Below are 21,409 nucleotides of genomic sequence, written 5' to 3' on the forward strand. Positions count from 1 at the left end.
TTTGCTTTCAGTTACAGTACTTCATCAAATTTACAGGCCCCCCAACACACACACACACACACACACACACACACACACACACACACACACAAACAGACAAGACACTGTCATAAATTACCCATTTTCCTGGATCTTGGGGTGGGGTTGGAAAGTATGGAAAATACACAGTTGTTAAGAACAGTATACACATTTGAACTGCTACTGATATAAAGTGAATGATAATGATGAATACACACACAGTGGTATCATGGGCAATTGTTGCCCCTTCGGCCTTTGCCCTCTGAGCATCTACACAATCCCATCTGTGGACAGGAGAACCTCAAAATAGGTTGAGATCAGATTTGAAAATGCACCTTTTCTGTTGATACAAATGGCCCTTATCTGTGCGAGAAGCTTTTTTTTCCTCCACCTCACCTCAGTCCTTGAACTGAATCATTTTCTGATGTTTTGCCAGTATGAGTGTTTGGCATTGCAAGCAATAGATGATTTTGGTTCAAATAACTTTTGCTTTTGAACTTTCTCTTCTGTGTGCAGGTAAGGCAGTAACACACACCAACTGCTCAAATGTTTTTTATTTGTATTTTACATTTCTAGTTCTGAAGGATCAAATTGAGGAGCAAATTTCCATAGTCTTAGTAATGGAATGACCCAGTAAATGAAATTAACATCAGAAAAGCAATGATGGATAAAATAAAATGTACAAGCATCCTTTGCAGACAACAAGCTGCAAGTATATGTTTTTCAGTGCTGTTATCAAAGGCAGAGCAGGTTTGGTGGTTGATACAATCTTACATGTGGAACTGAACATACATAAAAGTATCTGCTTTGGGACAAGTGCAGCTGATGTATGCTGCAATATTGTTGGCATTATTTGCTGTTGTGTGTGAAGAACTTTATACAAACGAAAGCAGCTCAAAGATAGATGTGTAGTAGCTAACTAATGTGCACCAAATGATGTGTAATCAGCTGCATGCTGGCCACATTTTCATCTTTCTTCTGTGCGCGTCATGCCGTGAATAAAATATTTGCTTTTCCTTTCTATAATAGTGTTCTGCATTGGGTGCTCATTTTGCCTCTTGGTGTTCAAGATGAGAGATGCAAAGAAATCATGCCAAGCACTACAAAAACGAATGAGAGTAATAGTGCTCCATGTATATCAATTTTTTAATTGGTATCTGCAGGTACAATCCATGCAGCACAGTATATATGTCCTTATACAGAAAAAAGAGGGGAGCTGATGGCAAAAGCACATGGTGCCATCCTGGAACCTGCAGAGAATTTCTAGCTAACTAATGCACATGTTCAAACCAGTGGCACAGACATTTCAAAGCCATTTGATGAGTATTGCCATCACAAAAGAAAGTGTGACACTTACACAATTTAGCAAAAAACTTGCGAGGTTGGGTAGTACTCTGAGGCGACAAAAATTGCAATAATGAAGCAACCTGAAATGGCTTGGGTTCAACAAGTCGTAGAAAGTCCATTGCAGAAATACTGAGCCATATTGCCTCTATAGCTGTGCATAATAGCGAAAGTTTGTCAACGCAGGATGTTTTGCTTGAACTGAACTCTCGATTATGTCCCATAAATGTTCGACGGGATTCATGTTGGGCGATCTTGGTAGCCAAATCATTTGCTCGAACTGTCCAGAATGTTCTTCAAACCAATCACAAACAGTTGTGGGCAGGTGACATACCGTATTGTCATCCATAAAAATTCCAACTTGGTTTGGAAACCTGACATCCATGAATGGTTGCAAATGTCCTCCAAGTAACCGAACATAACCCATTTCTTGTCAACGATCAGTTCAGTTGTACCAGAGGGACCAGTCCATTCCATGTAAACACAATCCACACCATTATGGGGCAACCACCAGCTTGCACAGTGCATTATTGACAACCTGGGTCCATGGCTTTGTGGGGTCTGCACGACATTTGAACCCTACCATCAGCTCTTACCAACTGAAAGTGGCACTCATCTGACCAAGCCACAGTATTCCAGTCATCAAGTCCAACCATATGGTCATCAGCCTAGGAAGAGGCATTGCAGGCAAAGTTATGCCATCTGCAAAGGCACTTGGGTTGGTAGTGTACTGGCATAACCGATTAATGCCAGATTTCGCCACACTGTCCTAATGGATACATTCGTTGTACATCCCACATCGGTTTCTGCAGTTATATAATGCAGTGTTGTTTGTTTGTTAACATTGACAATTCTACAAAACCTTTATTGCTCTCGGTCATTAAGTGACGGCTGTCGGCCACTGCATTGTCTGTGGTAAGAGGTAATGCCTGACATTTTGTATTCTCAGCATACTCTTGACACTGTGGATCTCGTAATATTGAATTCTATAATTATTTCTGAAATGGAATGGCCCATCCGTCTAGCTCCAACAACCATTCTGTGTTCAAAGTCTCTTAATTTCTTTTGTGAGACCATATAGTCTCTTAATTTCCACTGTGTGGCCATAATCACATTGGAAACCTCTTCATATGAATCACCTGAACATATATGACAACTTTGCCAATGCACTGCCCTTTTATACCTTTTGTATGCGATACTTCCATCATTTGTATACATGCATATTACTATCCTATGACTTCTGTCACCTCAGTGTATTCAGCGGGCGTGCTGAAGTTAGAAAAGGATAGGGCACTCCCCTTAGGAGATGGGTGCTATCTAGGCTCAAATGATGTGATAAACGAGCAAGGATTACCGACTTTTTCAGAGCAATGGTAGCTAAACAGGCAAACTAGTCACAAGATTTGCCTCTCTTAACATCAGCTCTATGACAGGATGAGCAGATGAAGTAATTGTGATATTAAAAGGGGATAAATCTGACATTTGCACAGTGTGGGACACCAAGTGGAGATATGCAAAACCACAAGATATTTGTGACGTACATAAAATCATTTATAATGGAAGCCCAAAAACCATCAATGGAGTTGGGATCATTATCAGCACAAAATTTTGTGGCTTTGTAGCAAAAATAGAATGATTTGATCATCACTTAATGAAAGTTGTTTTGGCATCAGATTAGTGGAAGATTTATATCTTTTCACATTATCATCCATATAAAGGCAAAAACTGAGCATACATTCATTGTCTCTGGTGATGTCAATGGTCATGATGGTTCAAGTGCAGATGTATATCTATGCCATTATGACAATGGTGCTGGGAACTAGAATGCAAATGGGGAGAGAATACTTAACTTCGTTGAATACCTACTACAAGAAGCAAATATCTCATCTTTGGACTTAACACAGTGGTAACAGAATGAGCCATATCTAAATATTCTTGTACAGCAACATGGTCTACAACTTACCTTGAATACAAAGATCCTTCCCTATGAAATAGTTGCCACACAAACTACCCGTCTTATGTCCGAATGCACATCAGACCTCTGTGAGATTACAATGGCCCAGCATGGACTACATGGTAACTATTCAAACAACTGGAAAATAACATCATTTCAGACATCACCCTTCCACCTATTACTGGCACTGAGGGGAAAAAAAGTGGGACACCCTGAAAGATTGTGTCACAGCAAATCCTCATGAAAAATTAGGTACCACAAAACCCGGATGATGTAAAATCTATCGCCAGTCATGTCTATGGACTGAAGAAGTGAAAAATGTTGTGTTTTAAAAAGCGGCTACATTGAAAGCTTCTATGATGGGGAAAAAGTAGAGTTATTTTCATGATGCTAGCAGTGCAGCAAAGAAGGCAGTGATGGCAGAAAAATCGTTCCACTCCAGCAAAGTCTGTGATAAACTTTCGCCAACAACAGGAGAGAACTCTACCGCCTTGCGAAGCAGCATTACAGACAAACAGAGGCCATAGAAAAATTCCTTGGAAGCGACTATAAAGAAGCAAAACTTGTCACCAGTAGGAAGAATGTAGCTGAGTGATGGCATCAATACTTAGAAAAAATTTGCAATCAGTAGTTTCCACATACTCTGATTCAAAGTGCCAGCACCTGTACAGGAAACCAAGACACCAATCGTGGTGTTGTCAAAACAGTGTATAAAATGAAAAATGGAAAGGGAACAGGACCAGACAACTATCTGCAGAGCTGTATAATACCAAAGCACTGGGATTCAACTGAATAGCTTCAGCTTTGTGGAAATCAAAGCACTGGGATTCAACTTAATGGCTGAGAGATTTCTTCAAAAAAAAATTTGTTGAACAGGAAAGGATTCCAACTGGTGGACATGTAGTACAACAATTGCAATTTGTAAGACGAAGGATACCCCAGCTGAATGTTGCAACTACTGCTCAATATACCTTCTATCACACACGATTAAGATCTGTGAACACATAATTGACAAAATGATCTGACAATTGGCAATCAATGTGGATTCGTGAAGGGCTCTGGCATGACAGATGCTTTTCATGTTGCTTGCCTGCTTATAGAAAAAGATATTGAGAAGTCAAGGCGCCCCCACCTTGCTTTCCTCGACCTTGAAAAGGCCTTAAAGTGCCACACAATTTGATCTGGTTCGTCTTGCAGGAGCATGAATACCTGAAGAATTAGAGATGAGTCTGACTGTTCTACTATAACCCAGAAAGCTGAATACAATAAGCTGCTGGACTACTGGACAATTTTCCTGAATTTTACTGCATGCTGCTCCACCAGCAGATAACTGCTCCATCAGCAGAAAATATGCCAATAATTTTAACAGAAGTAACGGTCAATGTTTAACACACTGATAAATATGAATTCTTCATACCAGGAAACAAACAATGAGAGGAAACTACTGCTGGAACATATTGATACTGTAGCAGTGGAGACCGTTCTTTTGAGAACAATAACGGAAGACATCTCGAATTTTGTTATGTCCTTGAAACTTATGCGACCCAAAAATGTGCACAGGGAACATGCTGGAAAATGAGCTTCAGATATGGTGGGCTAAGAATTTGGGTGGCAAAGATAGTTGACTTACTGTGCTTCACATAAGATCAACAAACTCATTTACTCCTCAAAGATGCTGATTTTTAAAGTGTCAAAGGCAAAGCATTGTGAAGCCTACAATTTTCCAATACTAAGTGTCTTGAAGCAGAGGTTGAAGAACAATTATTGCAGCACATTCAGTCATCACGAAGAACAACAGGAACAGACACTGTTTGAGTGAACAGGAGCCACCACTACGAACACAAAAAGTCAAATATTAAGACATAACCGGCCTTAGAGAACTATACTTTTAATGCTGGTCACAGCAGAACATCTGCTCCTGCTCAAATCCCAACGCCAATGTAACATATTTACGACTAAGATGACATAAAGACACGGCATGTGTATGCTCCAGTGAAGTCATATATTGGAGACAAGAATAGTGTATTTACGAGGGTGGTTTGAAAAATTCTCGGAACAGAATAGAAAAAAATGTACTCACATCACTGAAACTTATTTTGTTTGTCAATGTAGTCTCCTTGTAGATTAATGCACTTGGTCCAACGATTTTCCAGTGGCTTGATCCCATCTCGAAGATAAGTTTCCTCCAGGCTCACAAAATAGTTGTCAACTCTGGCTATCAATTCTTCGTTTGAAGTGAATCTTCGACCACCAAGAAAAATTTTCGGTTTTGGGAAGAGATGGAAGTCTGATGGTGTCATAGCAGTTGAATAAGGCGGATGTGGCAACAATTCATACCTTAGTTCGTGTTATTTTGCCATGGCAATGGTACATGAGTGCGGGCGCACATCAAGAGTCGCAGCACCCATCTTGCAGATTTTTCTTTCATTTCTAATTCTTGACCTTCCAGATGACATCTGGTAAGTGTGAGCAATTTCATGCACTTTCAATCAGCAATTTCTGGGGTAATGACACATCTTGGCTGGCCACTGTGCAGATCATCATCTAAGCTCTCCTGACCAAATTTAAATTCAATTGTCCACTTGGCAGCAGTTGAATATAAAGGAGCAGAGCCCCCCAGTGTATTCTGGAAATCGGCATGAATGTCCTTTGCTTTCATACCTTTCTTTATTAAGTACTTAATCACTGCTTGAATCTCAATTTTTTCCATCTTCGCAAATCACTACAGAGGAACAACAGAGCTATGTCACTACCACAGCTCTCTTCCAAGAGCACTGATGGGGCATGTGTTTACAGGCAACAGTCCAATGAAAACCACGTGAACAACTCGTTGCGCTAGCGCTGACCTCTCATGGTGATTCCGACAACTTTTCAAACCACCCTCGTAGAATCACCTGTGTATAGGGGCTTGAATACAAGGCACTTGACAACCTCAAGACACCCACATGGGGGGTGGGGAACTAGGATACAGTGACCACCCAGAGAAAAACTGGCAGAGACACAGTTATGGAGCCTTTCAAATAATCCAGACTCAGAGTAATACAGGTTCCTTGACCAGACAGATTCAGTTCTATGTACACTGAGTATATGCCCATACACAGATAGCAGTATCATCACGACACAAGGTATAAAAGGGCAGTGCATCATCATTTGTACTCAAGTGATACATGTAAAAAGGTTTCCACATGATGGGAATTGATAGTCTTTGGCCTTCACTTAATCACTGAGAGAAATGGCATTTGCATAGAGTTGTCCGTGCTAACAGACAAGCAAAACTGCACGAAAAAAATCAAGAAATGGGCTTGTGACCATATCGGTTGGACCCTGGATGACTGAAAAACCATGACCTGGTCAGAAGAGTCCCAGTTTCAGTTGGTAAGAACTGATGTAGGGTTCGAGGGTAGCGCAGACCCCACAAAGCCAGGGACCTGGTTGTACACGAGGCACTGTGCAATCTGATGGTGTCTCCATAATGGTGTGAATTATGTTTACATGGAATGGACTGAGTCCTCTGGGGCAACTGAACTGGTCCTTAACAGGAAATGATTATGTTCGGCTACTTTAGAGACCATTTGCAGCCATGGCTACTTTAGAGATCATTTGCAGCCATTCATGGACTTCATGTTCCCAAACCAAGTTGGAATTTTTACAGATGACAATGTGCCATGACACCTGGCCACAACTCTTCACGACTGGTTTGAAGAACATTCTGGACAGTTCGAGCAAATTATTTGGCTACCCAGATTGCCCGACATGAATCCCATCGAACATTTGTGGGACATAATCAAGAGCCAGTTCATGCACAAAACTGTGCATTGGCAAAACTTTCACAATTACGGATGACAATAGAGGCTGCTTGGCTCAATATTTGTGCAGGGACTTCCAACAACTTGCTGAGTCCATGCCACAATAAGTTGCTGAACTACAACGGGTCAAAGGAGGTCCAATACAATATTAGGTGGTGTCCTGTGACTTTTGTCACCTAAATGTAAGTACATCACATAAACAGATAATTATTAATTCCATGATATAGTAGACACCTAGAACAAGAAAATAAACTTCACTTTTTATAACTCATTAAATTAAGTGTTTCTTAAGTACTGAATATTGCAATTTTTACAACTTGAAACTATTTTAAAACTTGTGTCTCACTGAGACTTTCTACAATAAACACGACTAAATTCATTGAATCAATAAAATGATCTGTTACTGTTTGAGAGATGAAACATTATACAAGATAACAGAAAGTAAATTAGTGATGTCACATTGCATTTCTCTATCTTTTTCTAATACTCTGGGCTCTTAACCATCAATGAAAGTGAAAATGATGGGAATCTCTTGCCCAGTGCAAAGTCCCAAGCAACTGAATGAAAAAAGTGCAAGTGATTCCAGCATATAAGAAAGGCATGAAACAGACCTGCATAATTAAAGACCTATACCCTTAACACTGGTTTGCTGCAGAATTCTTGAAGACATACAGAACTCAAATGTAATAAATTTCCTTGAGACGGAAAAGCTTGTATCTACAAATCAGCACAGATTTAGAAACCAAAGCCAGTGTGAAGACCAGCTCAAACTTTTCCCACACGATATCCTGCGAACCATGGACGTAGAGCAACAAGCATATTACATATTTCTAATTATCTTGTAAGTGTTTGATATGGTGACCCACAGCAGGCAATTAATGATGGTTTGAGCATACAGATAAGGTTCTCAGATTTGTGAGAGACTTCAAGACTTCTTAAGTAAAGAACCCAGCACACTGTCCTTGATGGTGACTGTTCACCACAAACAAGGTTAGCATCAGGAGTGCCCCTAGGAAGTGTGATGGGATCACTCCTATTCCCTAGATACATACACTATGTGATCAAAAGTATCCAGACATCTGGCTGGAAATGACTTACAAGTTCGTGATGCCCTCCACTGGTAATGCTGGAATTCAATATGATGTTGACTAGCCTTGATGACAGCTTCCACTCTGGCAGGCATTCGTTCAATTACATGCTGGAAGATTTCTAGGGGAATGGCAGCGCATTCTTTATGGAGTGCTGCACTGAGGAGAGGTATCAATGTCAGTTGGTGAAGCCTAGCATGAAGTTGGCATTCCAAATCATCCCAAAGGTGTTCTATAGGATTCAGGTCAGGACACTGTACAGGCCAGTCCATTACGGGAAAGTTATTGTTGTGCAACCACTCCGCCACAGGCCGTGTATTATGAACAGGTGCTCGAGTGTGTTGAGAGATGCAATCACCATACCCAAATTGCTCTTCAACAGTGGGAAGCAAGCAGGTGCTTAAAACATCAACACAGGCCTGTGCTGTGATAGTGCCACGCAAAACAACAAGGGGTGCAAGCCCCCTCCATGAAAAACATGACCACACCATAACACCAACACTTCCAAATTTTACTGTTGGCATTACACACACTGGCAGATGACGTTCACTGGGCACTCACCATACCCACACCCTGCCATCAGATTGCCACATTGTGTATTGTGATTTGTCATTCCACACAACATTTTTCCGCTGGTCAATTGTCCAATGTTTACACTCCTTGCACCAAGCAAGGCGTCGTTTGGCATTTACAGTCTTGATGTGTGGCTTATGAGCAGGCAGTCGACCATGAAATCAAGTTTTCTCACCTCCTGCCTAACTGTCATAGTACTTGCAGTGGATCTTGATGTAATTTAGAATTCCTGTGTGATGGTCTGGATAGATGTCTGCCTATTACACATTACAAACCTCTTCAACTGTCAGCAGTCTCTTGTCAGTCAACAGATGAGGTTGGCCTGTATGCTTTTGGCATGTATGTGTCCCTTCATGTTTCCACTTCAGTATCAGTGGACCTAGGGATGTTTGGGAGTATGGATTCAAATGGATTTGACCACTGTGGGACTTAACATCTGAGGTCATCAGTCCCCTAGAACTTAGAACTACTTAAACCTAACTAACCTAAGGACATCAACACATCCATGCCCGAGGTAGGATTCGAACCTGCGACCGTAGCGGTCGCACAGTTCCAGACTGAAGTGCCTAGAACCGCTCGGCCACACTGGCCGGCAGGAGTGTGGAAATCTCGCTTACAGATGTATCACACAAGTGACATCCAATCACTTGACCACGTTCGAAATCCGTGAGTTCCGCAGAGCGCTCCATTCTGCTCTCTCACGATGTCTAGTGACTATGGAGGCTGCTGATATGGAGTTACTGGCAGTAGGTGGCAGCACAATGCGCGTAATATGAAAAAAGTAAGTTTTTGGTGGTGTCTGGATACTTTTGATCACATAGTGTAAGTGATCTGATGGGACAGGGTGAGAAGCAACTTACAGCTGTTTGCTGATGATGCTGTGGTGCCGGGGAAGATGTCATTATTGGGTGACTGTAAAAGGGTACAGGAAGACACAATTTCTCGTTAGTGTGATGAATGGTAGAGTGCTGCAAAAAAGAGAGACAGAGAGAGAGAGAGAGAACGTCACAAAGTGATACGAATGGAATGAGCACAACCCACTGATAGCAGGGAAGGTAAATGGTTGACTTTGTTTCAGTGGGAGAACTTCAGGCTAGTGTAGTTCATCTATAAAGCAGACCACATGGGACAACAGTGTGACCCATTACTGCATACTGATCGAGGTTGCATTAAAGCAAGACATAAAAGCACAATTTGACACTGATAAGTTTGATTACCATGAAAGTATTATGAAGACACTACCTGAACTCAAATGGGAAACCTTGGAGGGAAGATGGCATTCTTTTGTGAGGCACAATCGAGGAAATTCAGAGAACCAGCATTTGAGAACCAACTACGGAATGATACTACTCCTGCCAATGTACATTTTGTCTAAGGACCACAATTATAAATTAGGGCTCATATGAAGGCTTATAAATAGTAGTTTTTCCCTCACTTTATCTGGGAGTGGAACAGGAAAGAACATGACTAGTAATGGTACATGGTATGCTACACCCTGCATCATATAGTGGTCTGTGGAGTATTTATGAGGATGTAGATGTACTCAGTTTCAGAGATAAGGATTTATTAGTAGTGATATAGAGGGTAAACTTACAGAATGTGGCACACTTTACATAACGAGAGAAAAACTACAAAGGTGACTAACTCAGTAGTGTCCCAAATAATATCTGTCAATGTAATAGTCAATCGACTTTGGGTCTTGCCAACTCTGCTCCCGTACCTCATTAGCCAATTTCATAATTAGGCTTCTTCAATTCTCTCCCTCATTTCCTCCATCAACTTCTATGCCCATGTTTACATCAGTAAACAAATATTACTGTTTTCACTTTGTTCTTTAAACATCTCTTCTGGCACAGTCATTAGACACTGTAACATTACTGTTCAAGGGCCTAATTTCTGAAATTGACCATTGTACACAATACAATACATTACCTTTATTTCCCTACATAACAAAAATGTTTGTTGAAATAATATTTATGTATAATACTCTTGACAGCAATTGTACTGACCGGAAACTCGCTGCTGTCAGTGGAGTGATTACACACTATCCATATATCCTGACTGTCCCTGTCCTTGTCATCCGGTACTTTACGTATGTGAGACCAGAAGAGTGAGTCTCGCTGAGATGCTGGCCATATACGTTTGTGAACCTGTAGGAATATCAGCGTGTCCTCGGAAACTTTCTCGAGCACTGTCATCTGCTCAATAGTGCCTGGAAACAAAATAATTACAAATTCTTTAGTTGTGGCAACATGTATTTACTTTCAAAAATCAACACAGAACCTAGTTTAAATTTCCCATTCCTTTATTGTAAATTGCTCATTAAAGTGACAAAGTATACTAGCCCATACTACATACAATTCTCCTGTAAAATGTTATTTAGCTACTTAATACATAAATAAATAAATGACAGCTGATGAACTGGATTCCAAAAATACAAAAGCTATAGTTCTTGGAACTATTATATAATCCCTTCCCAAAAAATGTGCAAGTGTTTGAGAGATGAAGTAGTAGTTCCAGATCCCCTATTAGGATGGTAATAAATATATTGCAATACTGTGGCACTATGAGATGTGAGATGGCAAGGGCAAGGACAAATAGATATGATATACCTCAGTATTCTTTGCTGTAGAGTGGAGCAGAAAGAAGAATAGGTCAGTCTGGAACAGTATTTATAACAACAAACGGGATAAAGAGAAGTAATTTGAAATTTGAACCTATAAAAGAAAAGACTGAGTAGACTCAAAATTAAAGAAGTCCTTGCAAGTACATGCAGGAAAAGACAGCCTATTGCTAGTTTTTGGGAGAGTTTATTGCAAAGGTTGTGCAAAACCTATGTGAAAGAGTATCAATGAGATACATTTTACACAAGAAAAAAGAACTGAGAATGGATCTATGCTACGTCAGTTTTCTACTAGTAAAATCTGTAAAAACAAACCAAATAAAAATTACAGACACTCTGACAGCAGACGAGGAAATAATAGGAGGAATATAAGTGAGAAAGTGGTGAAAGCAGCAGCACAAGAAGCAAGCAAAGAAATGAACGAATGGGTTGATGATAAATGTAAACTAGCGATAGACAATAGAAACTCGATAAAACTGAGAACGCTACAGAGAGAGAGAGAGAGAGAGAGAGAGAGAGAGAGAGAGAGAGAGAGAGAGAGAGAGAGGGGGGCAACAAAAATTAGGAAGTGTATAAGGAAGCAAGGTCAAATGCACATATGATACATATGAAAAAGAAATGACCGGAGACAAAATTTCAACGTAAAAGAATTAATGAAACAGGAGGGAACAAGAGAATTGTATCATGTAATAGTAAGGACAAGGAAAAATCACAGATTGGGGGAAATAGGGTGATGATCTCTTTACAGTTCTGTTTACCTTAGCTCTAAGCAGTCTGATACAAAAAACATAAAAAGAGAGGTACAATAATGATTAAATCCTGCTGGATGCATGCAAATGCAGGTACTCTTGCAATTGTGGCAAAATGCTTAAAGAAATGTAATGGTAACAGAAAGAGAAAAATTGAACTGACTGTAAATGAAAACAAGACAAAAATACGTGATAAATTCCAGTTCTAGGCTAGAAGGATACCACATGGCTTGAAGGGCTCTAATACATGTTTCAAAGTTGTCAGTTACTTTCATTATCTAGATGTCCTTTTAACTAGTGAAAATAATATGAAATAATCTGTAAAAGAAAGGATACAAGCAGGAAATAGAGCCTATATACAAATTTTCAGCCATTGAGATAACAGGGTGCTCCTACCTGTAGATTGTGGAACATGTTGGAACAAATGTCATCTGGTCTTTGAGGTCATACTTGGGTCAATCCAGCAACTGGTAGAGTAGATTGAGAAAACCAGTCTTGCACACAGAGTTTTGTGCCCCTGGTTCTGAGTCAAGTAGAATGGCTTAACCAGACTTCAAAGGTTCTGTGACTCCTTGGACAGGGGAGGGGGGACTTCTGATGAGTGACAGTATATAATTAAAAAGCAAGCGATTAAGTCAACAAACAATTAAAGAAATTTTATCTTATATACTTCCTGTTCACATCACCTCAGCATTTACTGCGATAGAATTATTTGCGATGGGTGCAATCCAGCAGCGCAGGAAGAGAGGTGGTGGTGGTGGCACTGGAGGAGGAGAAGGAGGCAGTGAAAGAGGGGTTGCTTCAAGAAGTACAAAATATTCATATTTAAGTAAATTAACATATAAATTTTGAAAATACTTCATTTTTAAAAACATACTTTCTATTCACATCTTCTTGAAGTAAGATATGTTATTTGTCTCTAAAAAGTTGACAAGCCTTCTTATGGTTCATATATAGCCGAAAATGCTGAAGAAGTGTGCAAATGAAATCCCTCCAACCTGGACGCAGAAGAAACACTCAGATAACAACTTGGGTCAGTCAGTTGTCTCATATTAAGTGAAAATACTCAAATCTGGAGAGTAAGTAAAAATATCTGTATAGCCAACATGGCCACAGAAACTACTTTCATTCGGTTGTTTCACCTAACGGGGTGGGGTGGGGTGGGGTGGGGTGGAGTGGAGTGGGGGTGGGAACCACATGGAAAAAAATCGGCAGGCCAATCGGTTACTAAAGCCAGTCAGTTGTACTATCACTAGTGTGTCTTCCACACAAATAAACTACGACCTTTGTTTCAAATGTTAACCTCCAATTCACTATCCACTCTCTATTCTTGTGATTGTATAGTGACACACACCGACTAATTTGGATACAACTCAAGGCAGGGTAAAGTAAAATTACTTGTATAGTGACACACGCCGGGTAATCTGTACACAAGTCAAGTCAGGGGTAAAGTAAAATTACTGGGTAAATGCCTTATTTATCCGTATGCACAAGAGGAGATTGTGTTGATGCTGGCCAAGGCCAATAGGGAAAAGTCTTCCCATCCACATGGTACTTAATTGAAAATTCTGCAACATCCAAAACTACAAATTGTGCTATACCCAAATGAAGACTTAAATTAGACTGACAAGTTCTGGAAGTCTGGCAGAAAAGTAATTATTTTAAACACCTCCTACAAAGGTACCCTGCAATCCTAAGATGCATAGACTTATATGTCCAAACAATACATTTATTAAACTGCAAAAATATCTCTTCTATGAAGGTTTTCTGATACAAAGAGATTCTCAAAGCCTCAGCCCGTGCCAGTTTGGCTTCACACAGTATAACTCTATTGAGCATGCTGTTTCCTGAGCAACAACATAGTACATAATGTCTCCAATAACTACAAGATTACAGTTGGGATAGACATCACAGGCACCTTTGACAATTTACAGATATCCCAATTCGTTTATATGAATGTATGACAGGGTGTATACGGGGACAAGGAAAAAAAATTCCCGGATTATTCCCGGATATCCTGTTTAAAAAATACGCTTTTTCCCGGGCGAAAATACACTTTTTCTGTGCTAACTGACAGATTTTCCCTCGGAACTGCAAAACTTATCAATTCTTTGAATGGTTAACGTTTTATACAATCGCGTAGAACTTCCCGAGAAAAAAAAAAAGACGGGCAGAGAAGTTTTGGAGAGACTTATAACAAAAAAAGAGACCTTTGATTTGCAGCAACATATACGTTGCATATTTTGGTATTACGAAAGTATAAATTCGAATTGCACCAAACACAGCGCGTTAGTTTGCGGAGCGTTGAAACCGAGGTTGCGATGTCCTTTTGTAAGCGAGTCATATCTCAAGCCACGAGATCTCGTCAGCCGATGACAGCAGCTATTCAGAGCATAGGACACGTGTTATAGTCGGCCAATAGCAAGATCACTGGTTAAATAGCGCGAACACTCAAGAGGAAAAGTTAACGGTTTACATTAATGTACACAGTACCGTATATCTACAATAAAAGTTAAGCTTTCACATATAATATTAGTCTCTAAGATTAACACGCTACAACAGAAGCTTAGCTTTCACATGTAATATTGACCTTTTTTGCGTGTGTTATACTTTAAGATACATCACACAAATGTGCCAGTAAATTTAATATTATGACATAAATGTCTCGGCTCGAAACTCTTGTAAGTGGCTGGTCCTCAAACTGTTCAGTTTCGAACGCTCTGTGGTTTAGATATCCATCCCATTTTCTCACACGTAACATAATTCATCTTGCGTAAAAAGAAATTTACTTTGAAAGAAACGCTTTTCTAACTACCGTTCGCAATACTATCCGAAGACTGTTAGAAATAGGTTCGATTTACCAGTTTCCAGAGAGCACCAGAAAACGGGCATTATTGTGCGTGTGCAACTGCAGTGGTGTAGGAAGCCAGTATGTTCATGTTTATAAAGCACTAAAAGAGCTTATATTTTTTACACCATAAAAGAAACAGGGCATCAGAGGGTACTCCAAAGAGCATCGGAATTTCGTAAACCATACCAAAATGCATAATTCGGCTTGAAGTGCGAATTGCCTTTTTCCAGATTCACAATGAAGTATGTCCCATCTGATATTAAGCTTTTCAATGTGGTTTTTGGGATGTAAATTTTCTCGGAATACCAGTACTCTACGATCTCATTTTTGGTTCTTTATTATGGCATAATGCCATATATGGCAGAAGATGATAATGTGCACTTGAAATTCAGCGAAAAGTTGGAATTAGCCAATACTGTAGAATGAAACACTTCGTTTCAAATAAAATGATTGCCTCAGCGGAAAGATTAATAAACCCAAATTTCTTTAGCAAACTTGCTAAAATAACTTCACTGTTCTGCAAGGCGATTAATGCTTGACTGCTACTAACTTGGAAATAAAATAAAATCAGAAAACTGAAATTAATAATATATTTTTGCCCTCCATAATTATGTGAATGTATTTTAATTCACTTGATAGCTCCCCGGCCACAGAAATCCGTTTTGTTTTCATTTGACTTGGGAGCTGTACACGAAGAGAAGCAGCGAAATCACTTAACGTAAACACGAGTCACGTGGAGGTTAACCCCCTCCCCACTATAACTCAGACAACTCTGTGCAAGTGTGAATCTGGCAGCTAGGGCATGTGAGAAAAATTTTTCTCGTTTGCATCTGGCTGCTTGCTACTGCTACAGACACAGCTAACAGCCAAATTTCAAGTAGAAGGAGAAGGTACTGCTTATACAGGAGTCAAATGCGCATGCGCAACAGACCGCTGGCAATTGGTCAAACGAACCTAATGTGAACAGTTGTGACGTCATGCTCATAGCAAGCAGTTTATTGTTACGAAGAATTACAGTCTGCGCCCTACGGCCTTTGACATATTTTTGCTATTTGCAAACGCTTGTGCGTGCACGGTTTTTTGTTGTAAATTGCACATTTCCTTTATCACTAAAGTTTTATTTTTTTCCCTCTCGTTTATATTTTATTGCTGCAGTATCATTCTCCAATAGCAGGATACAATAACATTCTCTGCTAGAGAATCAATTCTGCAGCCAAAATTAAAAAAAATTTAACTGAAAGCTAAAACAATGAAAAGTTCCCGGAATTCCGAAAAATTCCCGGTTTTCTCCCGGATGAAAAAATTCCCGGGTTTTTCCCGGATTTCCCGGTTGTCCTGGGTCGTATACACCCTGTATGAGCATTTCATAACAGCTTCCATGACTACTGATGACATATGAGGGCTGTTCAAAAAGTAAGGTGACTTTTCAAATTGCACGGGCAACATACATTTGATTATCAAGTTTTTTTTTTGTTATGTTGGTACACATGTCCTGAACATATGTTCACAGGTTCAAGTGCACAGCATACTTAATTTGTTTTTGACAGATAGAAAGGTTAGATGTGTTTCTGTGTGCTCAGTGATTTTCAATTATTATAAACAATGGAGCAAGAAACTAACATCAAATTTTGTGTGAAAAATGGAATCATTGCACGAAAGAGTCGTACAGGTGACATTAGTCCAAAGTGTCACATAGTAAACAATATTGGTGTAGAGCTTACAGGAGTCTAACATTAAATGAAGCTGTTGCTTACATGGTTGAACAGGAGGAAAAAGTGAAGTCAGAGCCACGTGCTGCCTTCTATTGAGGCTCTGGTGAATAGTTACATGATAGTAAAGCTATATAATTTTTAACAAATTTCTTTAAAAAAGTGCTGAACAATAAAACCACAAGTGATGGTTGAACATGGAAAGCAAATCATATGTTTGGAGCCATAAATATTGCCTGCTCAATGGCAGTAAGTACAGGATAGTATGTCATGTATTTTTGCATTAACAACTAAAGGAAGAGGACCCATTTACAATTCCATACAGTACAAAAAGCACAATATTAAAATAATGTACCAAAGCAATTAAAAATGATAGGAAATGAAGATAGTACAATACACCAAGACATACCCTATGTGAGCAGAAACTAACATAGTAAAACTTGTAAAAATGTGTTAGCACCATCTCTGGGCTTACAGTATAAACACATGGGATAAAACAGTATACAACATCAGAAGGTGTGAAGCTAGCCAATGGTGCATACAAAATGAACATACAAGTAAAATAAAGAAATGCAACAGAGAAGAGAGAACACGGTTATTTTCAAATGCACGTCCTCTCTGGACTAATATGGACTAATATAAGATGAAATTAGCCAAGGAACAAGACAACTACACTTTTTGTTATTTTTATGCCTCCAGAAACAAATAAAAACATAAAAAAATAGTATAGGAAGTTAAAAAGGGCATCTATAAAAAGATATGAAGTACCAACTTGAAATGTCTAATAACATACGGACACAATATGTACTACTAATATGACACACTTGTGGTGAAAACAGAAAAGCCAGCAGTACATTAAGCAATGGGACAGATCTCATTATGAGCTGCAGCTCAACTGTTAATTTCTGATTTTTGATAAATCAACTGTTGAATGTCTTCAAGAAGCCACAGGGCAATATCGTCATCATTTACACATTTTCTATCACTGCGAATGCAATCGCATTGAGTTGTCGGATCTTTATACTAAGTGGTGCCATGAACCTACCAAATTCCAACAATGGACTGCACTAATAGCACAATAATGGAAATGTGTTAGACATCATCCAACACTGGAGCTGTGTCGGAAAATTGTAATGTCGGACATAGTCTGACTGGACATAATCCGACTGTGGACCAGGAAGGGTTAATCCCAGTCGTATGACAGAGTTATGGAAAATAAAATATGCTCATACAACTTCTTTATGCACTACTGGCTATCTTAATACCTTTCGATGATGTCTATATTATAAGCCCTAGTGCCAGTGTATTTTATCAGTTGGACAACATTAGTTTATGTCCCGAAGGGCATACTTCAGTTTATTGCACTATTTTTATTTCCTTTAAATTTTAATTGCTTTGGTACACTGTTTTAACACTGTACTTTTTGTGTTGTGTGGAACTGTAAATGGATCCCCTTCCATTAATTTGTAATGCAAAAATACATGACATACTATCCTGTACCTGCTATGATTGAGCGGGCAATGCTTACGGATCCACACATTAATTGCTTTCCATGTTTATAACCATTACTTGTGGATCCATTGTTCAGTACATTTATAACAATTTTTTAAAAATTATATAGCTTTACTATCATGCTCAACAGGGGGCATCACATGGCTATGAAATCACTCTTTCTTCCCGTTCAGTCATGTAAGCAATGGCTTCAGTTCATGTTAGACTCCTGTAAGCTCTACACCTGTTGTTACACGGTATGTACTGTTCCGGCGTAATAAAAAGCAACCGCAGAGAAGGCTGTGAAATGACATCAGTCAATAGCACACTGATCAGGACATCACCAAGATAGACGAAGTGAATATAAGCGATTCTCCCGCCAGCCTTGGGCATACAGTATTAGCACAGTACCAGACTCGCAGACGAGCACAGTATTAGCACAGTACTAGGAAAGCACTACAATAGTAGTGTTCTGTGATCCATATCAATTGTTTACATGGACCTTGTATACAGCAAAGGACTTTGATTGTTTGCAAGTCGCTCATCACTTGCGACACCGTTGTAATTTCAAAGTAAAGTACTGTCAATCTTCTGTTTTGTAATAAAAACCATTAATCTGATTTGTTTGAATTGTTGTATAGCATTCCGAGACCACAGCACCCTTTAGGCTTCCTATACGAGACGAGTGGGCAGTAGCCCACATTTGGCGACGAGGTCTAACAACCGAACTCTGCACCAGATGGCCACGGAATTTTCTATTTTTTTTTTTTTTTTTGCTGGAGCCCTAATTCTGTCTTGTCTTTTCTTTCAGGGGTGTTTCATTGATTTAACAGTTTCTTGTCGTTTTTGCTAATCAGTGTTTTGAGGTGGGCATTGCAGAAATTTTCCTTTTTTTTTTTGCTTGCCTTGTCTGTTAGTGGCATTTTTGTGTCTTCCAAAATGCCCACCCCGCCTCTCCCACCCCCTGCTCAGGTGCCACATCTGCAAGTGTTAGATGCCACACAGATAATGCAGATGTTTCAGTTCTAGACGCAACAGATCTTGCAAATTACTCAACACGGTGCAGCAGCTACTGGCCAATGCTGTGCACCCGACAGAACAAGCACCACCTACAGCAACACCCATTGGTATACCACCTTTTTGGCTGTTTAGTAAACAAGAAGAGGAATGGCTCGAGTGGTTGTCCCAGTCTGAGGCCCACCTCCTTGCTCACAATGTACCAGGTACTGTGAAAAGCTATTACCTATTATCAATGACAAAAGTGCAGTGTTCTGCTTAATCACAAAACTTTTCCCTAAAGCCACTCCGAGTGAACTTGCATGTGATCAAGTTATCTCTTCGCTGACAAACTATTATGACCAACAAGTGAATATGATAACAGGTAGGTATCAATTCTCTAATTGCAAAAAACGGTCAGAACAAACTTATCGCGAGTGGATAACAGATTTGGAGGTTATGACAAGGAAATGCAAATTCAAATGTGCTTGTGGTGTTTTATATTAAGATGTTATGTTGCATGATGCGATCGTGTACAATATAACTGATGTCAAACTCCGAGAACAAATTTTCAAACAGTCCGATCCATCATTTCAGCAGGCAGTACAAATACTAGATCAGTACAATTCAGGTGCCTTCTCAGGTCATAAATTTGAGCGGCCAGCTATTTGTCGTGTTTAGTTCCTTAGTCGTGATCGGCCCATTCGGCGACAGCTCGCCACACCGAGTAAACGATCTTCCACGCCACACAAGCAGTTCGCTAAACAGGCGGCTACACAGGTGAACAGAATAAATTCTTGCCCTCGGTGTTATTCACGGCACAAATGTCAAGACTGCCCATCCCAACAAGCTCAAGTGTTACGCTTGTGGTAGGAAAGGACATGTACAATCTGCATGTTTGCAATGGAACAAACATAAGAATTCAGCCCACTCACAAAAATCTTGTCACAAGGCCCAAGTCACGTGGAGTTTCTTCAACGATACACCTGTCAAACAAGCTTCTTGTTCATTTATTTCTTTGTGGGAAATTTCAGTTGGACACAGGTGCCTCTGTCACACTGCTAAATCGTCACTCATATGAACTGTTAGGCTTCCCACACTTGTCCAAAACTAGCACGCAATTGATGGCTTATAATGGACAAGACATTCCCATTCTCGGAACATGTACTTTGCCTGCCATGTATAGCTCGCGTATGTGAACAGTGGCTTTTATAGTGCTACAATCACGCGATTGTGAGAACATGTTTGATCTTGATTCTAACAATTTTGTTGCGCATGTTACTCTGAGAAACAATGCTCAGACAAATTTTGCCGGGCCAGAACTGTTCCCATTGCATTACAGAACAAAGTTGCTGCTGAACTTAAAGAATTGCAAGATAACGGAGGTACTGCACCCATATCACATTCAACTTTAAATCTACAGTCAACCCACATACTGATATTGATACTTATCCATTGCCATGCTCAAGAGGGTCTCATGGACAACTGGATGCCACTTTTCAAAAATTGATTTGCATGACGCGCATCTTTAAATACCGCTTAATGACGGATCTCAAAAAGTGTGTGTAGTAAATACTCATTTGGGCTTGTTTAGATATTAGCGTTTGCCTTTTGGCAGTGCTTCCGCACCCGCCATTTACCAATGGTATTTGGAACAGCTGACTGCGCAAGCAGCAAACTGTTCAAACTATTTGGATGAGATTGTAGCAGCACGTCATACACTGGAAGAACATACTGCAAATTTACCTGCTTTGTTTCGTGTGTTATCTGATGCAGGACTAAAGTGTAGACTGGACAAGTGTGATTCTTTAAAACCTGAGTTGCAGTATCTTTATCATGTCATAATAGTCAAGGTGTACATCCTTTTAAGTCACATTTGTTAGCAATATGAGATTTGCAAGTTCCTAGCAATGACACAGAATTGCAGTCAGTCTTGGTGAAAATTAAGCTGCACAAATAGAGGCTCCACTGCATAGAGAGTGTCACAAGAATGTCCCCTTTGTTTGGACAGATGAGTGCCACGAAGCTTTTCACAAACTTAAAGATGCATTGCTCAGTGATTGATGATCACTTCACTTTGATCCTGACAAAGCAGTGGCACTGCAATTGACACTTCCTCTTACGGAAACGGTGCAGTGCTTTTGCACAGAATTGGTGATAAATAAAGACAGGCCTATTGCTTTCACATCGAAAGTGTTGTCCAAAGC

The 21,409-nt window shown here is 39.8% G+C and overlaps 1 protein-coding gene across 1 annotated transcript in view; it reads right to left on the minus strand.

Moving 5' to 3' along the window:
• LOC126191233 (ceramide transfer protein) overlaps window positions 1-21,409 on the minus strand; it is a 179,385-nt gene that overhangs the window by 49,574 nt on the left and 108,402 nt on the right. The window contains exon 8 of the mRNA XM_049932038.1: window positions 10,793-10,995. Within this exon, the coding sequence (XP_049787995.1) occupies window positions 10,793-10,995 (203 nt within the window). The remainder of the gene's footprint in view (window positions 1-10,792; window positions 10,996-21,409) is intronic.

This window comes from Schistocerca cancellata, chromosome 6 (assembly GCF_023864275.1).
Source record: "Schistocerca cancellata isolate TAMUIC-IGC-003103 chromosome 6, iqSchCanc2.1, whole genome shotgun sequence".
NCBI lineage: Eukaryota > Metazoa > Arthropoda > Insecta > Orthoptera > Acrididae > Schistocerca > Schistocerca cancellata.